The sequence below is a fragment of the Ochlerotatus camptorhynchus genome, unplaced genomic scaffold (genome assembly GCF_037179485.1).
Source record: "Ochlerotatus camptorhynchus isolate MF236.1 unplaced genomic scaffold, CSIRO-AGI_Acam_v1.1 ptg000189l, whole genome shotgun sequence".
Classification (NCBI taxonomy): domain Eukaryota; kingdom Metazoa; phylum Arthropoda; class Insecta; order Diptera; family Culicidae; genus Ochlerotatus; species Ochlerotatus camptorhynchus.
The window spans coordinates 371,702-391,869 of NW_027040679.1; the positions used below are offsets into that span (position 1 = coordinate 371,702).

A 20,168-nucleotide genomic window follows, 5' to 3' on the forward strand; every position below is an offset into this window, starting at 1 on the left:
GTTTCAAAGTTCCCCAAGAAATTCATGATTTGGCAGGCAATTTGTTCGTGCGGAAAATGGAGCAAGCCTTTCGTAACAACTACAACCGTAAATGGCCAAGTCTACATGAATGAGTGCCTGAAGAAACGACTGCTTCCGTTTATCAAATCACAAAACGTTCCAACAATGTTTTGGCTGGATCTAGGACGTTCTGGAGTGGTGTTAGACGAATGGGGTCGATTTCATGCCAAACACACCGGAGTTGTGGCCGATCGAAAGATACTGGGCTATAATGAAGCACGAACTCCATAAGCATCCTAAAGTTGTCACTATGGAGCAGGAAATGTTGAAATCATGGTTGAAAGCAGAAAAAAAATGTCGATTCAACCGTTGTACAAAACCTTATGGGTGGGATTTAGAAGAAAGTTCTGGAATTTTAATTTGGTGAAGAAATAGAGTTTTTTTTTCCTGTTTGATAGTAAATTGATGCAAGATTTCGATCAAGTGACGATAATCACTGTTAATCACAGACCACCTGACAAAAAACGTTATTTTCTATCCCTTGAAAAAGATGGAATATACCATAGAAATTCTGGGAGTAGAGGAAAAACATCGTTTTACTCGCTAAAAGACTGAAAGCCGATAAAATTTATTTACAAACAGTCCACCAGTCGATAGCATTACTATAATGATAATCTTCAAAGGACTTTCAGAATCAAGAGTTAGCTACATGTAGAGCAAAAACGCCACTCACTTTCCATCCCGTCAACTATTAATCACTATCTGCTTAACTGTATGTTTTTTTTCCTCTGCTTGCAATTAAAAGCTGTTATTGCTCTATCGTACAATATCCTTTGAAATCTCTCGCAAAAAAGGTCTTTAGCACAGGAAAGTGAAATAAAAAAGAATCTGTTGAAAATTAAATTACTTTTCAACGAAGAAACATTTTCGCAAATAGATAAAAAAAAAATCAACTCCAAAGAGAAAAACTTTTCCACTCAATCTATATCCACTGCACACAAGCCAGCATCCTGAAGGGAGCAAGGTTTTAATTAATCAACTACGTCTCGGTGTCGTTCGCACGCCCACTCCATGCTATCGCTTTAAGCGGGCAAGTCACATTTACAATCAACTTACATAATAACGTAATGGAAGTGCAAACTTTACAACGGATCACCAGCTCACCACCCACCACTAGCACCATTAACTACTATAGCCGTCTACACGACTGACCGAATTTTCCAAAAGAGCGAGTTAATTGCTAGCTGCCATGCTCGCTGCCTGCTGGTCTACAGGGCTGATTCAGACCATCACGGCAAGGAGCGAGGCCATATGGATCAATGTGGCCAAGCGCTAGAGACCGTTATAACTTGTGCATCGAGCAGATAATTTATTCGCTAAGCGAAATTCACCGAAAAAGTGTTCAGCATCGGGAAAAAGTGGTGCTATAAAATGTTCCTGACGGATGGTGTTGATGATGACGGCGATGATGATGATGATGATGATGATATGGTGTCAGTACATACTAGGAAACTGATGAAAAATTGTTGAAAAATGATTAAAAATTAACCGAGGAAAGTTTTCGCATGAGTCTGCACAATAGTTAGGATTATGCTTAAATTTAAAAGGTTAATGCTGCGAGAACAATTTTATTTTCAGCGAAATTTAATTAAAGCAATGGTTGATAGTTAGGCCAATATAGAGGGCAATGCTTAAATCCTGTTAAAAAGCATGTTTGATAAAAATTGTTCGTTAGCATTGTCAAGCTGATGCATTATTGTTCTAAGACAAATTGAAGAACAGGAGATTTTTATCCATGAACTCATTCCTATCCTATTTTTTTTTATAGCTCCACATTCAATGAACCACTCCCACCTCCTTATAAAAGGTGTGACTTTAAAGAAACCACTTGTTGTATCTCGATGCCGTTAAGCAGCTCTTCATCAATGTGTGGAGTAGTTTACAAATTACTCAGTAGTATCAGGCATGGCAAACCATTTACATTCATTTCGTGCATCTATTTACATTCATTTGCGTCTTACTTTTTGCATGAACAGAATTTCTTAAAATGATGTACGAAGCTTTTGTAGGTTTTGATATTAACTACAACTTAAGTGAATAACTCAAATCTTCATATCTTATGCATGACGAACTAGAACGGGCATAACTTTTTAATGTTTTTCAGTGAATGTTAATTAAATTTGCTGAAAAATAATAAAAAGTTATGCCCGCTCTAGTTCATCATGCATAAGAGGTAGAGATTTGAGTTATTAACTAAAGTTGTAGCTAATTACAAAATCTACTAAAGCTTTTCAGGCCATTTAACGGAGTTCTGTTAAAAACAGAAGTAAAACGGGAATTCATCGTTGCAATTGAGGATTACCACAATTTTTGCCTGAAATTATTAGTTAAGTTGATGAAGATTTGTTCTAAAGTCTCAACATTCGAAATTCTGTGTTCCTAGGTAGTACTATACCAGCAAGGCAAGAGCATACACACATTTTATATGACTGCCCTCAATGTTATTTTTAAAATTTAATTGTTGGTCAAGTACTAATCCAAGATATTTCACTTGACTTGACCAATAAATTGGAACTCCGTTCATAGTGACTCTGTGACTACTACTAGCTTTCAAAACGGAAACTCTAGACTTATGTGGAAATATTATAAGTTGGGTTTTGGAAGCGTACGTAGAAAGCTTCCATTTTTGTAAATGAAAAGATAAACTATCTAAACTTTACTGCAGTCTGCACGAAGACTTCTTCCTTTAGCAGAACTGCCTGTGTCATCAGCGAACAAAGATTTGTGGCAACCCTGAGGCAAATCAGGGAGGTCCGAAGTGAAAATGTTATACAATATAGGCCCAATAATGCTACCCTGAGAAACTCCTGCTCTAACAGGTAGTCGATTAGATTTGGAATTTTGATAATTTACCTGCAGAGTTCTGTCAATTAAATAATTTTGAACTAATTTCATAACATAAAGTGGAAAATTAAACTTTTTCAATTCAGCAATCAAACCTTCATGTCAAACACTGTCGAATACTTTTTCTATGTCTAGAAGCGAAACTCCAGTTGAGCAGTCTTCAGATTTGTTTGAACGAATTAAAATGGTAACTCTTAAGAGTTGATGAGTAGTTGAATGCCCATGGTGAAATCCAAACTGCTCATCGGCAAAAATGATGTGAAGCATCATTCTATTTTAAATCATCTTTTCAAAAAGTTTGCTTATTGAAGAAAGCAAACTTATTGAGTGGTAGCTAGAAGCTTCAGCTGGATTTTTATTCGGCTTCAATATTGGAACAACTTTTACAATTTTCCATTTATCAGCTAAATAAGCCAAATGAAAACATCCGTTGAATAATTTTACTGGGAGTTTTTCAAAGAGTTTAAAGGAAATTCCATCATCGCCTGAAGCATTAATATTCTGAATTTTTTTAGTTATAGATCCTTACTTCGTCCAAATCAGTCCACCCAGGAATCTTAAAAAAAATATTTTCCCTAGAGAAAATATTTAGATATTCCCGAGCAATATGATTCTCAATAGGACTAGTAAGACCCAAACTGAAATAATGAGAACTCTCAAATTGCTTACAGTGCTTTCCCGATTTTGTGTACCCCCGATTTTGTCAGATTTTTTCCAGATTGCAGATTTCACTAAATTTTTGAGTTTTTAAGCATGAATTCTCAAACTCTACGCTATGAATAATTGTTATTCTTATACTTCACTGTAATTTGAATGTTAGGAGAAGCGGGGGTAAAATATACATTCGGGTAAAATTAACAATTACCAATTTCAAGTGCTTTTAATTCAAATATCAATAAATTCAACGCACAGGTCTTTCATCCAATGTACCTTTTACATTTTTATTCATTAACGTTAATATAATAAACTCCTACTAGGAATTATTAGTTTTGAATTGCTGTTTGCTGGAAAAATCATTTTTACCACGGAGAAACTGTTCCTTTTATTTTTTGTAATTTTTTATAAAAACGGAGCATAACATATTTCATTGCATTGTACATAAAAGTTTGTTTAAAATTTTTCAAGAGATTTCGTCATCGCAAATTCTCGAATTCAATGGAAAAAAAACTACAAAGGACAGCCCTATGGGGTTGTACGCAATGGTGACGTAGGACTACGTGGTCTTATATAATAAATGGTAATGTGTATCTTTATTCAGCCAGGTATTAATCTGAACCATATTTCAATTACTTTCCTTACCTCATTTTTATATTTTCATTTTCTGTTCTATTTACTATCGTACAGATTTGTCTTGAATCTGATGAAATATTGCTTGGAGCCAATGCCCATGATTGTGCTGGGTAATTAAAATTTTTATTCGACAGATTGCATTCAACGTATCCACATCGTATACTGGCCGCACCAAGCAGACCGCTCGTAAGTCCACCGGAGGAAAGGCTCCTTTCAAACAGATTGCCAGATGGAGGAGTGAAGAAGTCTCATCGCTACCGGCCAGGAACTGTCGCTCTGCGTGAGATCCGTCGTTACCAGAAATCGACCGAGCTGCTGACTGCAAGTTGCCTTTCAAGCGTCTGGTCCGTGAAATCGCCCAGGACTTCAAGACCGATCTGCGCTTCCAGAGCTCGGCCGTTAATGGCCCTACAGGAATTCAGCTAGGCCTATCTGGTCGGTCTATTCGCCATCCATGCCAAGCGTGTCACAATTAATTCATGTTCCATTTTCAGTTTTCACAATGTGTACCCCCATATAGAAATCACAGACGTCCTACGTCAAAACCGTACGGTCGTGTTATGGATACAACCTCTCATTATTTTCATAAGGCAAATCAACTGATTTCTTATCGCGAACTTTGCTAACGCTGCTGTCAAACATTTAAAAGTTCAATAAATCATCAAAACCTCTTTCACTTTGGAAATCGATTTGTGGCCCTGAAAAGGGCCGATTGATTGTTTGGATTTACTTGGAGCTAGTGTACTTGGTGACGACCTTGGTTCCTTTAGAGACAGCGTGCTTGGCCAACTCACCCGGCAGCAGCAGACGGACAGCAGTTTGGATTTCGTGGGAGGTGATCGTCGAGCGTTTGTTGTATTGAGCCAGACGGGACGACTCAGCAGCAATACGTTCAAAGATGTCATTGACGAAGCTGTTCATGATGCTCATGACCTTCGACGAGACTCCGGTGTCCGGGTGGACCTGCTTCAACACCTTGTAGATGTAGATGGCATAGCTTTCTTTCTTGCGCTGTCTCCTCTTCTTCTTCTCTCCCTTGACGATGAGTTTCTGCGCCTTTCCGAACTTCTTGGCGGCCTTTCCACTGGTTTTCGGTGCCATAATTTAGCTGTTCGCTTCGGTAGAGAATAACTGATAGTCGTTTCGACGGTGGTGTCTCGTTTTGTGCCTGTAGCATAAGAAGCGAAATTCCTCCCCTTTTCAATATTTTGCTACCCACTGTATGTATTGTACCCTACCTGTATTAAAAATATGCTACTCGAAGCAGGTATAAGTATACCCTCGATGAGTGAAATAAACCGACCTATCTGGTCGGTCTGTTCGCCATTCATGCCAAGCGTGTCACAATTATGCCAAAGGACATTCAGCTGGCTCTTCGTATTTGTGGTGAACGCTCTTAATTTTTCCGTCGGTATCTATCAAAATCGGCCCTTTTCAAGAGCCACTAAAAGCTTCCACAAGAGAATCGGGAAGGAAATTTCTTCTGCTTACAATTGATCGCATCAAAGTGAATCCTGATCCAAAAATTGCAACCAGCAAGTGCCCTAGGACCAAAAGCGATGCGATACTATGACGATGACTGTAAGGGGCTTAGAAGCAGAAGGGTGAAAGCCAATTCGCTTTTTCGATGTCCTCTTTTGTGATGACCATAGCTTCCTATTTCGCACTATTTCTGCTATGCTCTTCTATCATCCACAACAATAAACGTATCAATGAATGTGTTTGCCGTCGAGTTAACGTTATCTGACCGTGCACTTCGTAATTGCTCCTCAGTGAATGATCAGAACTAATCCACTTGCACAGAGAACTACATAGATGGTGAATGGGATAAGCTTTCCATCTTCAATGTACAAGCACATTAATTCAATCTATAGATCAATTCACAGCGCCGGCCACGTCCTCCCGGTCTTTTGGGGGAGGGAAGGATGATTAGTTCGACGTCCGGTTGCTACTAGAGATCGAGAATACCTCTACATCTCCTCGGCTATCTCGGCAAGGATAGTAGTGTAAGTGAGGTAGGTTATTTTTAGATTAGGATTCACTGTGGTAAGTGATGCGATCTGTTAAAGCAGAATTTGTTCTTTATTTAAATCTAATGGGGATTGAATAAGGCAAATTGAAAAATTGCAAGGAAGGGGACAGGCCTGGGATTGAACTTCCAACCTTCTGCTCAGTAAGCAGAAACGGTAACCACTGAACTACCGAACCTCGTCCTAATGTTACATCGACATGTTTCGTCTACTTACTACTCTCTGACGACTGTGCTGGGGAAGCAGCATATGCATGTACGTAATTGGTGGATTTGATAATTATTTCGACGCTTTTGGACAATGCTTGACATTTACTACTTTTTCAATAGTTTCTTGTTGTACATAAACAGTCGAAGTAAACAGTAAGCATAGCCCTGATCGACTGGTGATAAAATTATTGAAATTGGTTCAGGGGCAGCTGAGTTATTAACGTTCAAAATCTTTCATAATTTGGTTACATGTTCCATTTTCGGTTTTCACAAAGTATATCCCCATATAGAAATCAAAGACGTAGTCCTACGTCAAAAAATAACATCGTCAATTGAAAGGGACAATGCTTCAACCTAATCAGCCCTATCAGCTTTTGCTTTGAATTGTCGGAGAGGCAGTTTGGATTCCGGAAAGGGAGATCAAAGGTGGATGCAATTTGGACAATGGTCGAGAGAGTCGAGAAGGCGTCCAAACAGAAGCGAAGAGGAGATCGATCTTGCACCGTGATAACGATCGACGTCAAGAATGAGTTCAACAGCGCAGCTGAAAAGCCATAGCCAAAGCGCTGCATGGAATGAGGAAGCTTATTGCATATCGCATATTAGCTTATTGCGTGCTCTCAACTTAGTGTTCTAGATGCACTTCCACAGTTATTAATTGAGAGCTTTCGATGCCTGTACCATTTATGCATTGGTATAATTGTGAGGCAAGTACAATCATACTTCTATGCCCAGGGAAGTCGAGAAATTTTCCAACCCGAAAAATTCCTAGGCCGGACCGGGAATTGAACCCAGCCACCTCCAGCATGGACTTGCTTTGTAGCTCCGCCTTTACCGACTGAGCTAAGGGAGGCCCCTGGTTGTGGTCTACGAGACAGATATGGGCAGTCTTGTTAGCGGTCACGGTAGTCGACACATTTTCTGTGATAATCAACTGCCTTTGCCTTCAACACTTAAAAAACAAGCTATCATACTACAGTCCTAAATTAAAATGTCATATGACAGGCTCTATCATACGACACTGTGGCCGCAGACCGTCACGAATGTATATATTTTAGTTTTTCTAATAATAAGAGCTGCTGATGTTGTGCTTGTTTGAATTCTGAAAATAGCAAGCAATGATGTCTTAGTCATAACATTTCTGATCAGAAATGGATTAATTTACACCAAATTTAGGAATTAAAACGAAATCACACATGTCATATGATAGTTAATTGAAGATTTTCTTTTTGCTCGAATGTTATTATACGTTTGTGATGTGTGAGAAGGACGACGTTAAAGCATGAGTGTACGAATACAAACGGACTGTCGCACACGACAACGAAGCGAGTGTAGTAAAAAACGTGGATATGGGACAGAAATCGATTAGGATCACAACGGGTGCTCCATCCTTGCTCCAACGCACGCCTTTGTTAGAAGCGCGTGTTGAAATACCTGGGAGTGATGATCGATGACCGGCTAAACTTCAGCAGCCACGTCTAATATGTCTGTGAGAATGTTTAAAAGGCCATCAACACAATAGCTAGAATCATGCTGAACAACTCTATTCCTAGCAATATCAAGAGGAGTCTTCTGGCTAGATACTGAGGTATGGAGGTCTAGCCTGGTTTATAGCACTGGAAACGAAGCAGAACCAAAGGAAACTGAGCAGAACGTTCGGGCTCATGGTCATGCGAGTCGTGAGAGCGTACAGAACCATCCCATCGGAAGCAGTTTGCGCTATCGCCGGAATGATTCCTATCGGCATCACCAGGGGGAGGACAGCGAGTGCTACAGTCGGAGAGAAGCCGGTAGAGTACGGAAAGTGGTGAAAGTGGAGTCTTGCTGATGATGATGGTCCCACATCTTACCCCTACAAAGGTTTGATCTGGACGATTTATCTTTCAGATAATTATATATGACATTTCAACCAGGTTAGCAAGGAAAATCGAACTGGTTACAGTTAAAGATATAAATTCCCTCTAGAGTTTACAGTTGCTTCACAGCGATATAAATGTGAAAAAGCTCAGGCGTCATCCTCTTAGTTTGCCTTTTTGTCCACCTAAAATATTCATAAGTATTACAAGCGATCAAGAGTTAATGAACAATCAACACAGCATGCTATTGCACTAGCAACTCCGCAATCTGATGCTATCATAATTTTCAACAATGTCAGGAATGCTTACGAACCCCTCAACATTTTCATAAAATTTACTACCAATTCAAGATAGCTTCCAAATAAGCTTCAAAATTTCATTTTTTTTTATCAAATGTTAAATTCACTCCTCTATATCCGTAATACGCGCGCGAGGCTCAAACCTTTGAAGACTACTTTTTTTTTAAATCTACTACTATTAAATCAAATATTAAAATTCCATCATCACCATCGTGGCGAACAGAAATAGTTTCTGCAGTGCTACAATAATTATTAAAAAGCAGTGCGCAAAACAGTCAGGTTCTTTGAGTCATTTTGATATGAATATGAACTGCCATCATTGAGAGTTTGAATGATTCAGAGGTAAACGAGTAACTGACAGCCGAGCAACCATTTAGTAGCTCAGTCAACACGTTTATTTTGCCGTGATGGTACCAAATATTTGATTTGAATGACAGAGCGTATATTTTATATGGAAAAATTACTCAATTACATGCTGTGTGAGTGAAGGCAAGCGGTGTGCGTTGTCTGCTCGCGAGTGACTGAATGTTTTTGTTGGCTCGTTCATTTCCTCGTCCTTTATTGTTTGGTACAATCGGTCTGCACAGAGCAATGGATTGAATAGTGCAGTGCTTTCACACTCAGCCTAGGCAGTCAATAATTTTACGCTCTGTAAAAAGTCGTTATGACAGCTATCCATACAAAAATAATCCGTTATAGATAACTTCGTCAATATACATAATTTGTCAAATCATAAAAAAATCACTGGATAACTATTCAAAAGACAGTTTTAGCGTGTAAAATGCAGTGTTTTTTTTTAATTCTGTAAGTGTTGCTAACAGTTTGATATGTCTAGGCATCGAATTGAAAACATTTATTTCTTTATAATATAATGAATTTTGTGGAGTCCAAGTCAAAAGATGTGGGTTCTTATTTCAACCGCGTTTCTAGCATTATATCTATGGAAATCACTTCCTCTTTCAATTCGATCACACAAATATCGAGGCAGCAAACCGTTAACTACTTTAAAAATGAACACCATAGTCAAATATACAATTCTTTGCTTCACCGACAACCATTGTAAGGCGTCTAGCATCAAAGTTGAAGAAGTGAATCTATTACATCTCAAAATCAAACGCATTATTTTATTCGGAAAGCGCTGTAATCTCGATATTTGCGTTTCATTGGCCAGAAATAAAATAGAAGGACAAAAGTCTATATGAGGAGAGCTGATTGATTCGTAAAGCTGTATTTTACTGGCAATAGTTAAATCGTTTTTCAGTCAACATAGAATTCCATACTTCTTGGCAATTTTCATGATGACATTGTCAATTTGAGAGTTGAACTTAAGTTTGTCATCAATAATCACGCCAAGATATTCAATGACCCGAACGCGATCAATAGTCTCATCATCAATTACAACAGAGACGCTCTCATTTGCTCTATTCCGCGAAATTACCATAAATTTAGTTTTACTTGTATTCAATTTCAACTGCTTATACTTCAACCATCTACTTAGAGAACGCAAATCTTCATTCAAGTGTAAAACGGCGTCATCCAAATCCTTAGCTGCAATCAATAACACAGTATCATCTGCAAAAACATTAATATCGCAAAATCGTGAAACACGTTGCAAGTCATTAATAAACATAATAAATAACAGGGGCCCAAATACACTTCCCTGGGGCACTCCAAGGATATTCCCCACGAGGCTGGAAACAGAATCATTAAAAACAGTCCGTTGAGTTCTGTCAGACAAATAGCTTTCAAACCATTTATATGCAGTACTCGTAATTCCAAAGCGCTTGATTGATCTTAGCAATAAGGGCCTAGAAATTGTTTCAAAACCGCGCGTTTAAGATCCAAAAAAAAACAGCAACAATCGTATCTTTACACTCCAAGTTATTTTTCCACTTCGCTAATACCAAATTCAACGCGGTTTCACAAGAATGCCCTTCCCGATATCCCGATCGTTCTGGTATCAAGTCTTTGGCAAAGTGACAATATGAGTGAAACACGGTGGATAGCAGTAGATAGACACATCGGCTATTACCGATTCTTTCAACCTAGGTGAACAGAAAACACGGAGAAGTCAACCACCACCGGACGCAGTTCCTGTCTGGTCACGGCTGCCGCAGGAAATATCTGCATCGGTTCGGACACGTAGCGTCACCCCTCTGTCCGGAGTGTGGCAACGTGGATGAAACGCCGGAGCATGTGGTCTTGGACTGTCCAAGGTGCGAGGCTGCGTGAAGGGAGATGCCTGTTCTTGGAGAATGTCGTCGAAGGAAGGCACTTGGAATGGAGAGGGGAGCAGCGATCTAGCAACGCCAGCTAGCACTGAGAGTATAAGAAGTGCCAGCCCCCTCGAAGTAGTCGCTTCAACGTGGTCCCAGGAGGATCCAGGCAGATAAAAGAGTAAGGAATGGGCTTTAGTGGAGCTACACTAGGCAACTAGTGGATACCACCCCGTGCCAACTTCAATACAGGTCTGGCTTTTTGACCAATTTTATCTGCTTTGAAAGTTGATACACATTTCATTATCGTCAAAGGAAAATTAATTAAATAATTCTTATTATTGTATGGTTTAGAAGCGTTTTTACAAATAATAGGACAAGGTGGGGTAAAACGCACCCTGGCGTTATATGACCAACAGCGTTTTTTCTCGTACTATTAAAAGACTAGTTGATATAAACAATTTCCCAGAAGACTGTTCTGCAGCTCTTCAAGTGATTATGGGTGAAACTCCATTAAATTTGTTTTGCAAAACACGTAAATAAGTGCTGATGCTCATATTATCCCCGTACCCTCTAATGATTTCATTATTCTGTAATAGTATTAATGAAAAAAATAGGAAAGTTTCCCGTTTTTGTCAACCTAAAATTTGAGAAGTGGCTGACAAAATCGGGAAAGCACTGTATTTATTCCACTATATTCAATAGAACTAATAAATCTTCTTATTAAAGCTTTATAGGAAACACTGATTCTGATTTGCTACACGAATGTTGGAAGCCCGTGCTTCCATACATTTGTTTGGTTATAGTCGCACAAACTTGCAAACGATCAACTTATCATGAGCCAGACATTACCAGAGCAAAAAGCTTTTCAAATCCCAAAGACACAATTAACCGTTCCGATTCAACCTGCCTGCATCTATCATTCTTGCACCCAAATAAAAAGGATCTGCGCCAGAATGCTTATCCCGCATTTTATCTCTTCTTTTCTTTACCCATTTCAGTTCCCACGGCGACCATTATCGGTGGTCCGGATCTGCACGTCGACAAGGGCAGCACCATCAACCTGACCTGTGCCGTAAAGTACAGCCCCGAGCCACCGGCGTACATTTTCTGGTACCACCACGATGAAGTCATCAGCTACGACTCGAGCCGCGGTGGCGTTTCGGTTATCACCGAGAAGGGCGATGTGACCACTTCCCACCTGCTGATTCAGAATGCCGACCTAGACGATTCGGGCAAGTACAGCTGCTCGCCGTCAAATGCGGATGTGGCTAGCGTTCGGGTGCACGTGCTAAACGGTAAGTTCGACTCGTTACCACCTTAAGGGTGTCCTGCACCGAAGGATTTTCGATGTGTATTTATTTTTCTCAGCGAGTCCATCAGGGAGCTGAAATCCTTCTGTGCAGGATCGATCTACCCCTTCCCCCTGTTCCGCTTCATCGTGTATTTATTAACGCTCATATCAGTTCGGGCGGTTCTTTCAGGTGAACATCCGGAGGCCATGCAAACCGGAACTGCATCGTTCACCCGTGGCAATCCACCGTGGCGCCTGCTGACGGCTGCTTTTGCATCCGTACTGGCCAGTTGGTTACTTCTGCTTCGATGGCAAATAATAGACCGGTGCTTCTTTCCATCGTCATCAACTATTGTTGGTGGCGAAGGCTACAACGCGCTAGGACTATCGTCTCCAAGCAATCGTTTGTCTCCACACCGCAGCCCATCGACTACATCGGCACGGCAGCTTAAACAACGGAATGCCGTTGATAACACCTGTCCAATCGAGTGCCGGTGCAGCGGGAGATGATAGACCATTGTTGCTACCATCCATTCACTACCATCACCACAAGAAGCACCCCACCAGCAGTGCAATCGGCCACTAGTAGACAAACTAACGGAAACAACGTAAGTGTTGAGTCACAAGTTTGACAAAGGAATCGGGGGAGAAATAGTGTAATAAGAGAACAAAAACAAAAAAAAAATATGCAGAAACAGCGCCATCCTCCTGTGAAGCGTAATGGACTGTTGCATGTGCAATCAGAACAGACTCGAGTAGCCGAGTGTTTGCGTTCGATGGTAGGAAAGAAAAATGTTTACTTTTTCCCGCTGTCGAATCCATCCGATGGGGATGAAAAGAATCGGTGTGATACTTTATACGAGAAGAGAAACGGCGACGGTTTGTATTCATCGGTTCTGAGTTATGCAATGAAAGCACGAGGAGTCTCGTAAAACGATCCAAGTGCAGCGAGTCGTGTGCTAAAGCGTGTATCTAGAATAGGAATCCAATGAATTTTATTTCCCGCATAGCGTCACGGATTGGTATGAGTGAATTTATAGTGCTCGGAAGCAACGGAGACGAGAAGTGCACTACTTTTATGATCATAAGAAAATAAATAACTTTTACTTCACCTCAAACAGTATAAGCCAGCAGCAACGAAAAATTAGAACATGCCTTGGATCACTCAGATCAGCAATTTTATATGAAAAGACTCAAATCGACACAATAGGGGTATTCACAAAGCGCATCGTAAACGTATACACCTTCGTAAATGTGTAAACTTCCATTACACTCCAATTGACCCTGGTATTTTTACGATAGTGTATATGTTTACATTGCGCATAGTGAATACCCCTAATATCTATTCTAAGAGCACTATTCGACTAACTATATTTGACTATACTGTGGTAATTTGAGTTAAAGCGAAGACAACATATCAAGAAGACTGGCAACTTTGCCTGAATCCAAGCGACAGACACAGTAGCGCTGCACTCGAGCAAAGGTGGAAGCAACGCATAGAAAAATGAGCAAATACACAAACCTTTATTCTGAGGATGGAACCTTTGCAATTCAATTCGTTCGGAGCATTTACATTTGAGCGGTAGGTGACGCGATTCTGCCTGTCTCATACCGGACGTATGATAAAATGGAAGAGTTGCCAGTCTTCTTGATATGTTGTCGTCGGTTAAAGTCTAGAATATACTGATACCCCAAAACTTCACTCTGCTTATGAATTGGAATACTACACCCAACCTTTTTTTACGCGGTCTAATTTTTCTTTTATCTGATGTTCAAATAAAACCATGCTTGATGTAACTGGTGTCAACAAATCAGAAAAAAAAATCATATCGTACCTACAGAAATCACGTGCGTACACAGGAATCTTGTTAAGGAGGGGCAATTTTTTTCTATGGTGCATTTAATCTGGGGATGGGGAGTACTCCAAAGTGCGAGGTGGATGGTGTTGTCCATCATGAAATTATTTTCAGAACTCTTCTTGACTTTAACTCACAACATCTTGGAACCAAAATTCCCTTAGAGTTTCAGAAGAATTAACTCAGAATTATCCAGAAATTATTACCGAAATGAGCTAATCCCTTGATTTTTTTTTCTCAAAATCCCTTTGGAATTTCATTCAAAATTTAATTTTTTCGTTATTCTTTTCGGAATTATCTTGGAACTATCTGCAGGATTCACTAGAAATTATTCGCAGAATTTTCTTGGAATACTCCCCAGAAATCCTTTGGAACTGTCCATAGAATTCAATATCCTTGAGGTTCTTCTCGGATTTTTTTAGAACTCTTATAAGAACTCTTTTGAAATTCTTCTCAGTAGTCCACTGGAATTATACTTAGAACTATTGATGATTTTTTCTCAGAACACCTTGGAACTGAAATTCCTTTAGAGTTTCAGAAATTTTTCCAAGAAGGAGCTAGAAATTATCCTCGGAATTTGCTTGAAATGTTGCTTAAAATTCCTTTGAAATTTCGCTCAAAAATTGATTTTCTCGGTATTCTATTCAAAAATATTTTGGAACTATCTGCAGGATACACTAGAAAATAATCCGCAGAATTTTCTTTGAAGTCTCCCCGAAAAATTTTAGGACTATCCTTGAAGTTCTTTTCGGGATATTTTTGAACTTTTTTTTCTCATGTTCAATAAAAATTGCTTCTCCAATCTTCTGATTTCCTTTTTTTCATTTTCAATATAGATTGCTTCTCCTATCATCAGAATGTTGCAGGTTTTTCACTAATTAAAGATTGCCCCTATTTTCAGATTTTTCATCATAAATCTACAGTAAAGCAGCTTCCCTCCAATCATCAGAATGGTGCAATTTTTAAACCAGAAATTTTTGTTAAAATTTGTATCTCTATTTAGCAGAAGGATGCAAAATTAAGACCATAAATTTTCCAAAAAGCTTGCCCATCCGTTTACCAGAACGGTGCAGATTTTCCACCAGAAATTTTCAATTTAGCTTAATTTTTAATAAAGCTTGTGCCTTCATTTACCATAACAGAGCAAGATTTCCACCAGAAATATTCTGTTCATTTCATTTATCAGAGCGATGCAAATTTTGCACCAGAAATTTTCAATAAATCATGCTCCTCCATTCACCAGAACGGTGCACCAAAAATTGTCAGTGAAGTTTGTTTCACCATGCACCTTCGTGGTGTAATTTTCAGGCTTTGCCTCTTTATGCACCAAAATGGTGCAAATTTTCCACCATAAATTCTCAATGAAGCTTGCATTCATCAGAAAGATGCAAATTATGCACCAAAAAATGAATAAACCTTGCTTCTACATTCACCATTCACATTCATTCCTTCGAAAGGGAAGTAAGGCCGTTGGTCTCGTTGGCAGTTGGCCCATGTGCTAGGATTTGGTCAACCGTCCGAGAGTAGTATCCGAAGGAGGCTTCAGAAACCAGTTTCCTACCTAACTCTTTCCAATCGAAATGTTTACCCATAAGCCTCGAGCCCGCCACGAGTAATTGGTACCCAATACTAACCTAGAACTACTGCTGTTTAAAATTTAAATTCAAACATAACTGATTTATGGTTCCGCAAAGTGTCACACACGACTGACCCTAGTAAAGGAAAAAAAGAAGACAAATTTTACTGAAAAGTCACCAAATGGAACACAGCCTAACCCAAGTAACCAAAAGTTCTGATAAAAGGTGGTCTATAGAAATCTAAGTAACCCCATGTTTAAGTCGTAATAAGAACTTGAACGTTCCGGTACCATAATTGAAGCATTCTAAGCAGCTTCTGGCGAAACTTGAACGGAACTTTTAGAAAATAAGTAAAAAAAAAGGTTTTTGTCCGCTACACCCAAATTCTATATTTAGTTCGCACTTTTATGAAAGTTAATTCTAAAGTCAGGTCTTCATGAAAATTATTTCTAAAGGCAGGTATGAACGTGTATTGATTTATCAGCATTACTAGTAGTATTGGAGCTGTTTGAACCCAGTCCTTCTGCGTGAAAGCACCAGCATGAACCGCTAAGTCATCTGAAATATATTAAAGTGGGCTGTTGTCCCGCCTACTGTTGGAGTTTTCAGAACCAGCTGACTGACTTGAATACGAAACACAACACCTTGATGAACTTTAGATTGGTGTTTGCCTGCATGGTTTTCCAACACACTTGTGGTACAGTGGTTAGCGTTCGTAGATCGCACGCCGAATACACGGGTTCGAATCCAGGAAATTGCTTCCTAATTTTTTTATGTTTGGTTGTTGTTTGGAAATATAAGCATTATGATTTATTTGAGCCGCTGATCATTTCATATTTACGTACATCAAATTTTGTTACAAATAAAGACTTGTGCGGATTGCTTCATGTAAGCTATGACGGACCTTTTTAGAAACTTTCAAGTTCCTAAGAAGTTCCGCAGTGAACATTTAAAATACTTTAAAGTTTCTAAGAAGTTCTACTACCGACGGAGACGAGCCAGCCAACGGCTGAAAGTCTCCTTAATAAAGATATAAAAAAAAAGAAGTTCTACTGGGAACTTGTTCGGAACTTTGTTGTGGCCATGTTTTCAGCCTTGCCCGAAGATTTTAAGAAGTGCTTAGGGATGCTTTTTGGAGTTTTTTGAACTTCAAGTTGCTAGGAGTACGCATCGGAACTTTTTGGAGCCTGAAGTTCCTCGTGCGCTTTCTATCGGTTCTTAAGTAGCCAGAATGTTGTGTTAGAACTGTATATGCACTCATGGAACTTGAGAGTGGGTTTTATCGTTGAATGAGGAACTTTTGGTGGCTTGGGAAGAAAGTTCTGTTGGAACTTTATTTGAACTATATGGAACTTGAAGGTTCTGTGAGAACTTTATTCGAACTTTATGGAGCTTGGAAGTGAATTTTATCGTTGAATGAGGAACTTTTGGTTACTTGGGAAGTGTCTTGGACGGACAATTTACTCAATATTCTAAGAACATGTCAACATGGGAAGTTCCATGACAGCTCCTGTGCACTTCTAGTACAGGTGCAGAGGTTTATTTGTGGTAGGTCAAAAGGTTCTCGTAAGTGGGTTTTTGGGCTTTACAAGTGGTGTCCTGAGAACTTCTGAAGCAAGCCCCGCAGATTGGATGTTTTCATGGGATCCACCCAGTAGAATTTAAGCGCTGAACTGAGATCCTTCCTACCGAGGACAAACTATCATCCAAAAAATAAATCGCTTGTGTCGCTCGTAATGATGAGCGACTTTGTTAAAGCAGTGGTTAAGACATCCAAGACGACTAGCTGTTGTAGGGGTTTGTTTTAATTTCGCGATGTCAAGTGTCAAAAGTGCAATGGTCCAGGGTCGAAGATATTGTTTTTCTTAGTTCATTTTCAAGGTGACCAGTGAACCGCGAAAATCGGAAGAACCAGGAATTAACTGGGAATCGAAAACAACCAGAAAAAAAAAATCGGAAAATAACCGGAAATTAACTCTTTAGTCAAGCTTCTGCATTCATTTTCCATCAGATGTTCTATCGGAAACTACGTATCATCTGTTTTCCGTTAATTGGTCACAGAGAATAGTGCAGAGCAAAAGTAGAAGTAGTAAAAATACGTTTATTGTACATTGATTTTACATTGTTCATCAATTCCAAATGATTACCCTGAAGGGCTCTTCATCTTTGTTTAATTTGTTATTCTAATTTACGTGTTAACGTTTTTCAACTAGTTTACAAGTTATCCCTTTTGGGTTCATTTTGGTTGAATTGAATAAATAATGTTATAACCTACCTAACTACTAATAACTTAACCTAATTAGCAAGACCGCGTATGATCTCGTGATTTGATCTCAGACAGGCGTCTTTGAACTTTTCGAGGATGAGCGTCCCGAGTAGCACACTTTCATCACAATAAGTTACAGCAACTTGTTTATGACTGAAATAAGTCGTATATAAGTTTTTACAATTGATTTGTGACAAGCGTGCTACTAAGGGTACTCCGCTCCTCCAGTGTCTGAGGATTAATTAATTAATTTATCTTTATTAGGGGTGTCTGAGGACTAGCCAGGCGGTTGATCTCAGAATTTCGAGTTCTCAGAGGACTCTTGAGGATCATCCTAAGGATCTCGTTCCGTACTCAATGCCGGGGCGGATGATTTGCTTGTGGACGGCACGCTTGTTTTTAATGGAAAGGATGGAATTTCTGTTGATAGGTGGATAGAGCGAACTTATCAAATGTTGCACTTGGTGGATGATTTGTCCACATGGGAACGGAACAGCAACTTGCTATCAAGGGTGAGACCAAAGTAGATGACTTTATTTGATCATTCAAATGGAGTATTATCAAGGTGGACTTCAGAGTGATATCTGTCGTTTCTGTAATTTGGAACGTGAAACCTCGGAACATCTGCTCTGCAGTTGTGGTGCATTACACAAGCGTAGATCTAAATTTCTTGGAAATATTAGCTTACAACCTAGTGAAATTTGGTCTGCAAATCCTAGAAAGGAAGTTGGTTTTATAAACCATATTATACCGGACTGGGAAAAGATGAGTCCAGGCAATCAGCCGTCCACTCGTTAAATAGTGGTCGGTTTGCATGATACAAGCAGCAAATAGGGGTACCACAAAAGTTCAAATAATGGACGCAGTGGTTTTACTCCCCTCCCAAAAAAAAAGTGGCATTTTAAGTTACCACATGGGACAAGCCGAGGTGAATTGGAGTGCGGAAAAAGTATGGTCTGTGTTTTAGAAATAGTCGGACAGAACATCCAGGCCTGATTGGAGTTTTCTTGTCAGAGCAAGGATCACTCAACCCTTATAGATGATGGCAGTGTCATCCACAAACATTGACAAAATACCACCACCCGGAAGGGGAGGAACATCTGACGTGAAGATGTTGAAGAGGATAGGACCAAGGAGGCTCCCCTGGAGAACCGCAGCATCAGCGTTGCATGTATCAGAAGGTGACTTTTAATGACTTTGACAAGGAAGATCGGGAAGTTGTATTGATGCAGACATTGTCGAACGCCTTCTCGACGTCCAACAATACCATGGCAGATGCATTGGAAACGGACCTGTTCCGCTTGATGATGTTAGTAACCCGTGCGAGTTGGTGGATGGTAGAATGGCCTTTCCAAAACCCGAATTGCTCTTTGAGAAAGATGTCATTATCATTTGAAAACACCAGCAGACGGCTGAGTATCAACTTTTCGAATAGCGTTGAAATGGAGGACACGAGGCTGATGGGGCGATAGCTTTTGGCACTGGAGGGTGTTTACCAGGCTAGCAGATTGGAATGACTTTGGCTTACTTCCAGCATGCAGGGAAGTAGCCAAGCACCAAACATTTATTGAAGACCGCTGCAAGGTGCTCGAAGTTTTTCAACTCGAGGTTGATCACTACATCGACACCAGCGGCCTTCATGTTCTTGGTTGATTTAATTGCTGCTATCACCTCATCAGCCGATATTCTTCTTTCGTCAGGGACAACTACGGGGGTGGCAGCGACTCTAGAAGACATTGCCTCCGATACTGCAGGCTCGTGGGGGTTCACCATGGCTTGACCAAGGTTATGTGAAATCACAAAGTGTTGACCAAGAGTGTTGGTCATTTCAACTGGGGTTATGAGTAAGGATGGATCCGAATTTTGATGAGGAGAGGAAAGGGGAGGAATGGGCCTCGTCGTATTTCTCAAAATCTTTATCATTTTCAGAATGACTTAGCACAATCTGTGAGAGAGCGAATCTTGATTGCAAAATCGATACTTCTGAGATCCACCATCCTGGCTTGGATGATTTTGTTCAAACGGTTGCAATTGGTCTTCAGGTTAGGCACCCCAGTACGCTGGTACTGCCTACGAATCGTGTTGCGGAGTCTAATGAGATCCTTAGTGGACCTGTCAAGGTTCAGAGTATTACTCACTTGTATGGATACTGGAACTTGTTGCTCCCTGGCCCGGGAAATCGCTTCATCGATGGTTTGCAAACACCGGTCGATGTCGTTGGTCGACATAGACGATACTGGTGTCAACGCAGTGTTGGAACTGCGACCAATCTACCCGATGGTAGTTTCGTCCTGATACTTGTAACTTGTTGACTGAGGAACCTGTAGTGAAAGACGCCGGCCAAGAAGTCCCACGATGAAAAACACGTTCA

General features: G+C 40.0%; 1 protein-coding gene across 1 annotated transcript in view; it reads left to right on the forward strand.

The window, feature by feature from the left end:
- LOC135702243 (kin of IRRE-like protein 1) overlaps positions 1-13,301 on the forward strand; it is a 185,540-nt gene extending 172,239 nt beyond the window's left edge. Inside the window, exons 5-6 of the mRNA XM_065223277.1 lie at positions 11,806-12,102; positions 12,271-13,301. Coding sequence (XP_065079349.1) covers positions 11,806-12,102; positions 12,271-12,608 — 635 coding nt within the window. The 3' untranslated portion in view covers positions 12,609-13,301. The remainder of the gene's footprint in view (positions 1-11,805; positions 12,103-12,270) is intronic.
- The last annotated feature ends 6,867 nt before the right edge of the window (positions 13,302-20,168 follow it).